Source organism: Arachis ipaensis, chromosome B6, assembly GCF_059453495.1.
Source record: "Arachis ipaensis isolate K30076 ecotype BB chromosome B6, ASM5945349v1, whole genome shotgun sequence".
NCBI lineage: Eukaryota > Viridiplantae > Streptophyta > Magnoliopsida > Fabales > Fabaceae > Arachis > Arachis ipaensis.
This window is the reverse complement of record NC_142441.1, coordinates 44,456,643-44,468,912: the sequence shown is the minus strand read 5'-3', so window position 1 is coordinate 44,468,912 and position 12,270 is coordinate 44,456,643. Positions and strand designations below refer to the sequence as shown.

The 12,270-nt window shown below is 32.0% G+C and overlaps 1 protein-coding gene across 1 annotated transcript; it reads left to right on the top strand.

Annotated features, from left to right (window-relative positions):
• Positions 1 to 1,662: 1,662 nt before the first annotated feature.
• On the top strand, positions 1,663 to 4,247 carry LOC107648600 (uncharacterized). Its single transcript, XM_088490636.1, has 4 exons — positions 1,663 to 2,111; positions 2,673 to 2,799; positions 3,951 to 4,058; positions 4,155 to 4,247. Exons 1-4 carry the CDS (start codon positions 1,663 to 1,665, stop codon positions 4,245 to 4,247), a joined length of 777 nt encoding a protein of 258 aa, XP_088346762.1.
• Positions 4,248 to 12,270: the final 8,023 nt, after the last annotated feature.

Here is a 12,270-nt window from a genome sequence, read left to right as displayed (position 1 = left end):
ACTAGTATGGAAATGAAAGCCGCTCACTTACATATCTTGTTGAATTGTCCTGAATGTCGATACATTTAGAAGTCAATACGAGCAGATCCATGGGAGCAATAATTCTTTATCCAACTTTCCATCATGGTTCCATGAGCATGTAAGTTTTTACATTTTGTTGACTGTATCAAAATATGTCAAAGTAAATCTTGTTTTTTTAAATACTATATTTTGTTTGACAAAATCAGGTAAAAAATCCCAGTAATGGCATAACTTGTCCTCATTTATTGAGTTTAGCATTCGGGCCAAAAACTAGGGCCATGAGTGTTGGTATGTTCAAGGTTAACGGGTATAGATTTCATACTCCTGAGCATGCATCTGGAAAGAAGACAGATAATACAAGCATATATGTTAAAGGTGATGGAGGGAATGATGCATCTGATTGGTACGGCACTCTTAAAGAGATTTTGATTGTTGAATATCCAAGTCTTGTTAGTTTAAGAGTCACCTTGTTTTACTGTGAGTGGTATGACCCTACCAGGCCTCAGGGAACACGTAGACACAAAGACTACAAAATAATTAAAGTATTACCCACTAGGAGATACGTGAGTTACGATCCATTCATCCTTGCGCAAAAATCTAGACAAGTGTATTACATGCCATATCCACAAGGCTATAAGTCTAATTGGAAGGTTGTGATTACATGTAAATCACAAAAAATAATGGAGGAGGCACAAAATGAATATGCAACCGAGGTGTATCAGAATGATGAGCCTCTACATGCTAGGATCATTTCAGAAATCGAGTTTCCACCATCATTAGCATCTACGTCAGGAGATGTTGATATGATACAAATTCAAGTAGCTGACCTCCAGGTTCCTAATGTAAATAATGAGGAGGACGATGACATTGAGAACTATGATGACGATGATGCTTACATTGATGATGATGGAAGTTCAGAATTCTCGGATTGAGGTTTTAGTTGTAAATTCTTAGTTTGCAAATTTCTTAATTTACTTTTAAATAAATTATATTTTGTATATGTGTTGCTGCTTCATAGAAGATTAGAATCAAGTAGGAGTTGGTAAATTCTTCTCTTTATGTTATTTTTCTGTAACTTGATTTCATACTACTTTCCTATTGCCATTTACACTTTGATTTTGGTCCAAAGGGATGAGTGTTTATGTATAGGAGGAACAAATTTCTCTTTGCTATTGCCTTGTATTTATTTTCACTTATGTATGAAAAATAGCCTTAATTAAAACTCAAAAAAGGATTTAAATGGAAAATTTCAATAGCTAATACTCCTCTTGCTGCTGCTGCTTCAGTTATTTTATTTCTTTCAATAGCTAATACTCCTCTTGCTACTACTGCTTCAATGAACTGGCAGTGCAGGGTTAGTATATGCTGTAAAAAATCCTACAGCCATTGATTCCTTTAAACTTTGAAGCATGCATTTTCCTCTCATCTTCCTACTCTTCCTTCTCATGCATTTTCCTTCCTACTCTTCCTACTCTTTACTGAATTAAAATATGCACAAGCATTTTACTACTAGCTGATGACACTACTAGCTGATTTTACTTTAATTGCATATTTCTAATAAATTTTTTAATTTGTTAATTCATATATCTTGTATCGGTTATGTTATGGATAATAACTTGCTTATTTTAATGTGTACATGATATGGTTGGTAGAGACAGAGATCGCGGTCGTGGTCGTTGCCGTGGCCGAGGCCGAAAGGGGAGGCCTAGGCTTTCTACTGGTCAACCCCTTGACTTGCATGCGGATCCATACTCTCTCGTTGGGTCATCATCCGACATGACTGCTCCGACCAATGGGAGACCGCCACCTATTGCTACTACTACCCCCTCCCGTCAGGAGCCTCAGATACACATTATGCCTACTCCGGGTGTGCCAAGATCATGCACTCAACAAGCCAATGAACCTTCCAACATTGCCTCACATGGTGTGAAGAGTGATCCAGCTGTTGTAGTTCCCAGTCGAGCAGGATCTTGTGGGGAAAGACAAACCACATCTAATAGTACTCAAGATGCTCAGGGTCAAGGAACATCCACTGCCACTGGTCACTCCAGCATAAGTGCTCCGAAGCTCAGATATGATCGTGCCAAATGGTTTGTTATTTGCTTTAAATTTTATGAACTAAGCGTGCACTTTAAATGGTGTGCTTTTATTTGTTTAGTTGGATATTTGTTAATGAAAATATTTGCTTAACTATTTGCTTTGATTCGATATGCCTATCTTCTTAGTTCCTTTAGTTGTTATCAAAGCTAGCTTAACTATTTGCTTCCTGTGTCCAAGATCCATATATTTAAATGGTGTGATTTTATTTGTTTCTTGGAATCGTCGTTCCTGCACATTCACCTTTTCTGTTTGCTTCTCTATTTATACTGTTTGAGGCAACTGGTAGCAGTGCGTGCAGTATTATTTTGACTTGTTAGTATCTGATGCAGTTTTGCCATGCATGATTAGGCTGATGTTATTTTGTTTTTTCGTGGTTTGTAATAAAAATCTCATGCTTTAGTTCTTTGAGATTTTAGTTACACTTTAGCTTTTGGTAGTTTGGACATAGATTTCATATATTAAGATATTTTGAGCCCACAAAATAGAGCATGTTTGCTTCTTTCATGTCGGTTTTAAATTTTATAAATAGTGTCATTTGATTTTTGATGTAGTTGGCACCCACCTAAGCCTAGATTGAAGCATATTTCTCAGGTTTTTAGGAAAAACTACAACAAGCATTGGCTGAGTTTTGATGAGGCAGATTATGATACTCGAAAAATATGGTGGACTGAGTGGAGGGTAAATTCTATCTCCTTATGCTCCTTATGAATAGCATTCATTGCTCATTGTGTTCTATATATTCTGCCTTCTTGTTATTCTCTTTTTCTTTTTTAATCAAATAAAGTGTTGTTATTCCCAATGAAAAACTGTTATGAGCTTGGCTCTACAGGTTTTGGCAAATATTTTAGTAGATTTTGGTGATTTAAAAAACTGTTTAATTATACTGCTTATTCTGCACCCCTTGGCAGTGTTTTTGTCTCAACAATTTTAACATTTATTTTAAGTGATATTGTAAAATGTGATTTTTTTTTAAAATAGAAATGCTTTGACATTATTGATACGGAGGAGGATGATATCTATCAAGCTTGGAGGTTTAGGGATGCCAAGCGCTTGTGAGGTATGCTCCATGCCATTCGCAAAAAAGGTGCCCGTCCATATTGGATCCCACCAGAAGTTCTTGGTGAATTGATGAGACGTTGGTACACTGATGCCTATAGACAATTACAGGCGAGAAATACAACTGCTAGGAAATCGACTCGAGGTACTTCCCTTCACACTGCAGGAGGCACCACCTTTCCAGAAGCGAGATTACGCTTGGTAAGTTGCTTATAGAACCCTCTTTTTTACTTAAAGATAATCTTTACTATGATATTTGCTGTTCTGAAAATTTCTTAAGGCCAAAAAAGTAAGAAAAAACTCACAAGCAATTCTAATACGTTTGTTTACCTTATTTATTTCATTTATAATTTTTCTTATTGTAATATCTGAGTTTTGAAGGTTATGGTTCATCAATTATAATCCCTTGTCCATACCCTGCATGCTGTTATTTGTGCTTGTGTTATGATTTATTGAAACAAAATGAGCTTGATGGATTATTAAGTTGCAACTAAATGTGAGTTTTGACCACTGATTGTGACCTTGAAGTCCATTAAACCGTGTCTAGCTTCTTATTGTCACGTCTCCCATTGAGGTTCTAAATAAAATGAGCTTGTTCTATTCTGCTTTTGCTTTTATTCTACTTTTTAATTATTTTTAATGATTTTTTTAATTACTAAAATCTTATTACTAAAATATAGACACAACATAACTAATCATATCTCAACAGTACTATATGCAATTTTTTTCCTCAATCAGTGACAGTGTGTCATATTGTTTCTCTCATTATGTAGAATCATTCGCTTGGAAGACCATCACGTATGGATGAGTTTTTTGAGCACACTCATACTCGCAAAGAGGATAGGACTCAATGGGTTGATGAACACTCCCAAAAGACAAAGGTAACTTACCTTTATTAATTGTAACTATTTTGTTATCTAATTGTTATGCCTTATTAATACTTATAGTAGTTTATCAATCATTTCTCCTCATTGTAGGATATATTTCAAGAGCGTATGTTTCAGGCTGAGCAAGAGCGGCAGGCTGCTATAGAGGCTGGTGTAACTAATCCACCGGCTGTCTCTGAGTAAAGCATATGGATTGAGATAGTGGGTGGAAAACGAAGAGGTAGGGTATATGGTATGGGTGAGGTAAGGGACTCTTCCATGGTGTGGCCTCGAGTTGATGGGCCAACCACGACCACCAGCGCTGATGTTTTGGATCTTAGAGAACGAATCATAATACTCAATAGGGAAGTTGAAAAACATGCCGCTAAATATAGAGAGCTTGAAAATCGCTACCAAAGGGAGAAAAGAGAGTGGCAACAAACAGTTGAATCCTTGCGTGAGGATCTCAACACCAGTAACTCACAGATGGATCAGTTTAGTCATCAATTGAGCAGCTTGACTGAGTATGTGAGGGCCACGGGTCCTAGTAGTTCTGGATCACGTATTCCCCCACCTCCTCCTTTTATTTTTTCAAGCTCTTAGAAAAGCACAGCTCTAGCCGCAGTCCCAACCCCAGCCTCAGGTAGAAAACTCCCACCTATTCTGCAGCGACCAGGACAACCACAGAGTTCTCAAAGGGAGGATGATTCTGACGATTTTGATGACTCGGATGATTATTTAGACGAGTATGAGTAGGTTATTTAATTACTTTACTTGGAATATTTTGTATTATTAGTAGATTGCAATTTAAACGAATATAAGTCTAAGTTTAGTTATTTATCTTATCTTGAGTCTTTATGTTAGAGGATTATTTATTATTTTGATAAGTTTGTAAACTAATTGTTTAATATTTAGTATAAATTTTATTTTTATATTTAAAAGTTTATTTGTCTTGTTATCTATATTCTGTATAAATTTTATTTTTATATTTATTTGCATTAATTGTTTATTATTTTTCAAATAAAAAAAATAATTAAAATATATTTATTAAAATCGACGGAATAGTTGTTGCTTTTTAATTTTAAAATAGACAAGCAAACCCAAATACAGACATAGAATTTGTCGGTATATGAATAATAAAATTGATGGCAACTGCGTCGATTTTATTGGATCCAATATCGACAGCAAAGTTGTCGATTTTAGTAAACATATTATAGACAAAGGTACCGTCGATTTTATTTGTATCAAATATCGACAGTAGAGGCGTCGATTTTATATAATAATATCGACGCCCTTGTTGTCGACTTTAGTAAGAATATAAAATTATCAAACTCATAATATCGACGGGCTTGCTGTCGATTTTTTTAAATTATTATCGATGGCCAGGCAAGCCGTCGATTTTATTAGTATTTTGAAAAATCGACAGGCTTTATAGAGACAACCTCCGCCGTCTATTTTAATGTCAAATTTCAATATTATCGACGGCTTAGCCGTCGATTTTAACGATGTTTCTTGTAGTGATTGTTGAATAGTCAAAGTATAATCAGAGTTAATTTAGTTTATTTATTTATTAATATAATTTATTGAAAGCATAAATGATAAATAAGACAAGCAAATAATTATAAAAATAGAATGTTAGTAATTACTTAAAATAGATAACAAAATAAGTTATAGGGTATTACTTTATTTAAATTATTAATAATTAAAAGAATAAAAGGTCAGTAATTATTTTTAAAATAGACATTAAATTTAGTTTTATGGTACTAATTTATTTGAGTTGTTAATAAAATTTTATAATTTTCAGATTTATATCTACTCAATTTAATTTATGTATTTTCAGATTTTATTCTACTAATTTTAGTTTTATGGTACTAATTTATTCTACTTTAGTTTTATGTATATTTACTTTATTTTTAATTATTTATTTTACTTTTACTTCTCATATATAGATTTATTATAATTCATCATAGGTTCTTTTTGAATTTAAGTGATTTTTTGGGTTATATTTTACCATTGATACTTTTATTTTGTTTAGTGTGTTTTTTTTAATCTGTATTTAATATAATAATCTGTAAATATCTATTCTATTATATAAAAATTAAATTTTTGTACTTAATGATAAAACTGTTATGGCATGTTTCTGATAGTGTTTTTCGATTTATTTCTTTTAACTCATTAAATTCAATTTATTATAATAAATTAATTATATCAACTAATTTATTTGGTTAATTATTTAAATATCATATAATTTATTATAATTTCTATCAATCAATTAATTGTAATTCAAATTGAATGATTATTTTGTTACAAAATTATTATTTCCTAATCTATTTATGGGTAATACATATCTTAATTATAATTGCAAATTAAGCTATTTTAAATTAAATAACTTATATAATGGTCATCTCATTTATTATCATAAATGCTGAATTAAATAAGTCAGTATTACTTTTGATTTAGAATCAAATGAAAATAAAACCAGAGATACTATTTTATTTGGCCTTTAGGGTTTAATGGGTGTCACACTCAAATATAAATAGTAACTTCAGAATTTTGGTCTCCAACACATCAAAGTCACCTCCGTAACTCTTTTTCCGTAAAAGGAATTGTAATTCAACATTATCAGATCAGGGATACATAAGGTTTTCAAATAACAAGGGAATGGTCTGAATTTGCACGAATTCTAAATGTTCGAACTTACGATGTTGTTTCAGTTGGTTGTCGTTATGAGAATGACTCTAATCTATATGTCTCTAAGGACTAGAATTGATTAAATATTATTTAAGTAATTTATTTCTAATATTGATATTTGATTAAATTAATTTTAGAGAAATTTAAATTGTTCACTCAATTTATATATTATGACTATTCTTTTTGAATATATTATTTTTACATTTTTTAAATAAAATTTCTTTTTTTTTTCTGATTTTGACGTTTATTTTCTTTTTTAGATATATGTATCACCTTTTTTTTCTCATTTTATATTTCAGATTAGTAATGAAATTATTAAAAAAATATATATTTAAAAAAGAAAAAAATATTAAAATATCACTAATTAAAAAAAGAAAGATACGTGAAAAAAACAAAAATTTAAAACATCACTATAAAAAAAAATTGTTAATATGCGTATTAATAAGGTCGGAATTCAGGAATATATATGGATATAAAAAATAAAAAAATTATTGTACGATTGTAGAATAAAAAACAATCATATATATAAAATAAAATAATTAAAAAAAAATAATTAATATATGTGATTTAACTGTGTTTAATATATAATCGGTAACATAGAGTTTAATAAAATATAATTCATATTTTTTTTATTTATGTATATGTATAGAATTATTTATATATATGTATATATATTAAAAAAAACTACCGTAATATATATATATATATATATATATATATATATATATATTTAACAAACTTAATATATAAGGTCATGGAAAGTCCCATCCAAATTTGACAAGAACAAGACGACTTACATAGAAATAGTTCTCATGGATAATAAGGTAAGTTGATTATTTTTCATGATTTTTTCAAGTGATGCTAGGTCCATTTTATAAATATATTTTGTTCATATTTTAAGTTTATTTGATAAGTAAACCCTTGCACGAATCAAAGATAGTGCGATTTTATAGATTTATAAGTGCTAATAGCCTTTATATTTAATTTGTTTTATGGTGTGATAATAGCCAATATATTTGTTGGTGAATTTAACTATTACTATATTATTTATGATCACATTCAGTAGATATGTCTGATTTATTGAAAAATGTAGATTATTAAAACCGATTAATAACTATTTTAGAGTTAATCCAATTAACACTAGATTAAAAAAAATAATGTATAAGATGTTACTTTTTTATTAATCAAATTATTATAATTCAAATTAATTTTAAAAAATAATTTAAAATTATAATTTTAATCTTATCACGTGCATGGCACGGGTAATTACACTTGTTAATATTAAAATTGAAAATTGTATATAATTTAATACAAGTGGAAATAAATTGTAACTTGAAAATTTTTTTTACCAATTATGCCTATTTAGGATAGAAACTTAAATACTAGAATAGATTTGTAATGTTAAAGAGGCAAAATAATTCTATGCCCATGTGCCAAGTGTGAATTCACAAAATTTAAGACTATTAATGATGTTAGGTGTGATTTAATGATGAAGGGTTTCTGCCAAATTATTGAATTTGGGTACATTACAAAGTAGAGAGTCCATCATGATGATGTATCGGGTGTCATTTCCTAAGAGGATAATTGTAAAAACCGGCTTAACCGTTTTAATAAAGCAATAATTTAATTGTCCGAAATAGGTTCAAAAATATAGAAATAAAATTTTGAAAATAAAAAGGTGAAATTTGATTTCAATGAATTTTTCTGAGTTGGAAAATGTATCTTTTACAAAAGATTTTTGTAAAAATGTGTACCGGTGCTTAAGCCGGCAGTACCGGATCTAGTCTATCCGGTACCGTGTTTTGAAAAAAATAAAATTTTGAAAATTTAATTTATTGTTTTGAAAAGACAAAAATAATTTATAATCGAAAATCGGGTACTAATCTTAAAGGTTTTAACCCAAAGTGGGCCAAATAGACCAAAAACACTAACGGATTGGGCCGGGCTCAAGCCCAACATATATATTCATATTTAAGTGGCCAACCTAACCACTTTCAACCAAGGTTCTGAAAATCGGACCGGACCAGCTGGTTCAACCGGGTTAACCAAAAACCGGTCATCTAGTTGGTCCGGTTCACCTGCAAGATCGCTCAGCAAAAAATCGGTGAAAAACCGGCCGAACCGGTGGTTAACCGCCAAATGGGCCGAGCCGGCCGGGTTTTAGCAAGTGCCGGTTATCCCACCCAACCACCAAACGGCGTCGTTTTGACGCCTTAAAAAAAAGAAAAAGGGGCTGAAATGCTGAATGAAATTGAACGCTGCTGAGTGAGCCACCTTTTCCTCTTCGAAGAGTCCTAAGTCCCAACCCTAATTTCCTCTTCGAAGACAGTCACATCCAAGGCTCCAACAAACGCCATCGTCACCTCCAACAAACGCCAGATGGAAGCGTCACCGTCGTGGATGAGGCAACTGTCACCGGCGTCGTTGTCTTGATCTCTGAACTCCAAAGCGTCTGGAGTTGGCGTCGTCTGGTCATCGGCTTGCCATCCTGGTCATCGGTGTTGTCGGGCCTCCGGTCGTCGTCGTCTGACCTTATGTGCTCTTCCGTGGTGAGTACTCTAACATAACATCTTTATTTTTCAATGAATTTTGTTTATTTGGTTTGGACGTTTGGTGACAAAATGGTATGAACTGGGTTGCTGACTTGCTGATGTTATTGAGTTCGCGGGTTTTTGGTTTTTGTTTTCAGTTGATTTTTTATTTAGTGAGGAATTTAGGGCAAATTTTAGTTTAGAGCTTCATATACAGAGTTTTTCAGTTTTTCTTCTGAGTTCTTGTTCTGCTTTTCAGTTTTTTTTATTTTGTTAATTATATGGATTAAAGGTTCTGTAATTTTGAATAAATTTAATGTAAATTCAATGTTAGAATTCTAAATTTTGAATTTTGGTATATTGAATTTTGCTATATGTTCAATAATAATAATAATAATAATAATAATAATTTAGGGCAGATTTGAGTTCTGAACCTGAATTTAGTTTGGATGCTGAGTTTGGATTTTTCTGTTTTGAGTTGGGTTGTTGCTTATATGATTCTGAATCTTGCTTATATGCTTAGTTTTTCTGTTTTTGGATTTCCTGACTTTTGATGCTGAGTTTTCTATTTTTGGATTTTGGGTTTGTGTTGTTGAATATTTGATTGAAAGGCTTTTGTTGAATACTTGATTGGAAGTATGGTATTGCTTTTGTTCTTTTCTATTACATGAATGCTTGTGTTAGGTTCATCAAGTATGCTATTGCTTTCCCTGTTTTGTTCCAAGCTGAAGCCATGAAAGCTATGCTGAAGAAGAATAAAAAGACTAAAGAAATGAGCCATTGCAAGGAGTTCAAGTTGCATTCCTTCAATCACGAGAGATAATTGATCTCACTCTTGCGTTAATTGTATGAATTCTGAGTTAATTGTATGGACATTGGATTCTAAATTAATTTTATGGATATTGGAATTTTAGATTCTCTTCTTAGGTTTTTGTTGTTTCAAGTTGGTTAATTGGATTTCTTAGCCTGTTTTGAGTTTTGAATCTTTTGATTGGTTTTTGTTTATTTAATCTTTTTCAGTGATTTCTTAAAATTGTAAGATTGATTTTTTTCTAAGTTGTTGATTCTGGGTTATTGATTTTTCTGATTTTAAGTTGATGGTGTTATCGTGCAGTATTTCAATGCATTGTTTATGCTGTTGTTATATTTATATTATTATTTTTATGAAATCGGAATAACTGTTAGTGGTATTATATGCATTTTGATTTTTGTTAGTTATAAATGTTAATTTTTAAAATTGTTTCTAAATTTTTAATGGATAATTTATTATATAAAATTATAAAATTTTAAATTTTATCAATTTAAAAATATTGAATTTAAATATTTAAAAGTATATATTAAATTTTTAATACTTTTATTTCATATTTAATTAAACTGGTTGAACCCCGGTTGAACCTCTAAACCAATTACTCCACCGGTTTATTGACTGGTCCGATTCTCACAACCTTGCTTTCAACACAAACAAGAGAGGGGAAGGCGCTGACTTGAGAGAGAAGAGAGGTGAGGGTTTGGTCACTATTCACCACCAACTTCCGGTGGCCATAACTTGAGTTACAAAACTTCGATTGACGAGTTGTTTGCAGCCACGCGAAGCTCTTGCCAAGCTCTTCAATTCTATCTAAATAAAATAATAAGCAAATTGAATCCCAAGCTCCAGTTTTCTATTCTTTGACAAATTCGAGTTGTGGCTTTTTTAGATTGAGATTTTCATGGTTTTCTTTGTTTAGAGGTGATCTAGCATTGGTATATTATTGGGTTTTGCCCCTAGTGCCATTGGGTAAGGTAAGGTTTCACTAAACCCTTGTGTTTAATTGTTTTTGTAAACCCTAGGTTTGATGTGATATGTGGTATGATGTTAGATTGAGTTTTGGAGTTTGTTGGAGTGATGCTTGGTGGTTTTGAGCTTGGTCACTTTGCTTGGTGTTTTAAGCTGCGTGGGAATTGGCCAAGGTATGGTTTCGGTTTCTTTTATGTAATATGTAATATTTTTGGACACTTAGGCTAGTTGACCTTAAGATAGGTTTGAATGATGTGATTGTATGATTAATTGTATATAAATTTTATGCTTGATGATGGTTTGGATGGAAGTTGAATGAGTTTGAATGTGATCACATATATGTTGGTAGATGATGATTATTGATGAGTTATGTTGGTGGGGGTTGAGGTTTGAAGATGGATGTTGATGATGATTTTGATTGTTGGTTATTGTGGTTCATGTTGAAAATAAATGAGTGGGGAGGTTTGATGAATTTAATGGATTGATTGATGATAATAGGACTAATTAGATGAAAGATTTGATATATGTAGCATTAATGATTGTTGGGAATTTGAATGGTGGTATTAAAGAAATTGGATGTGATATTAGGTTGAATTTAGAGTTGGAGGAGGTGAGTATTAAATGGTTTAGATGATTGAATGATTGATATGGTTAAGGAGTGTTTAGTATGGATTCTTGAGTGATTTTGGTATTCTTGGGTTGTGAATAGTTTGGTTTTGAATTAAGAGTTTTGGTGAAATTGAGTTTCTAAGGTTTTTGGTGAAAATGGGTTTTAGGCCAACTTTGACGGATCATATCTTGAGCTATAGTTTTTGAAATTGATTAAATTTTGTATCAAATTAAAGATAATTTAAAGAGCTTTAAAACGGTATAGATTTTGTAGAAATCAAAATTTAGTAGAAAAAGATATGATCGTTGGAAGTTGGTGTCAAAAATCTGATTTCTGTGATGTTGCAGAAATTATGAGTTCTGGTATGTGTGTGCACGCACACTGCTGTGTGCGTGCTCTAAACAGTGGCTATGTTTTGACTTGTGCGTACTCAGTACTCACATCCTTGTGCGCACGCACACCCTGTGAATTTTTGAAAGCGTGTGTACGCACCCTCTGGTGCACACGCACACACAGGGAGATGCCTATTGTTGTGGGTGTTCGCACACTCTGGTGCGCACACACACCCTGCGAATGTTGCAAGTTGGGCATATGCACAACATCGTGCGCACGCACACG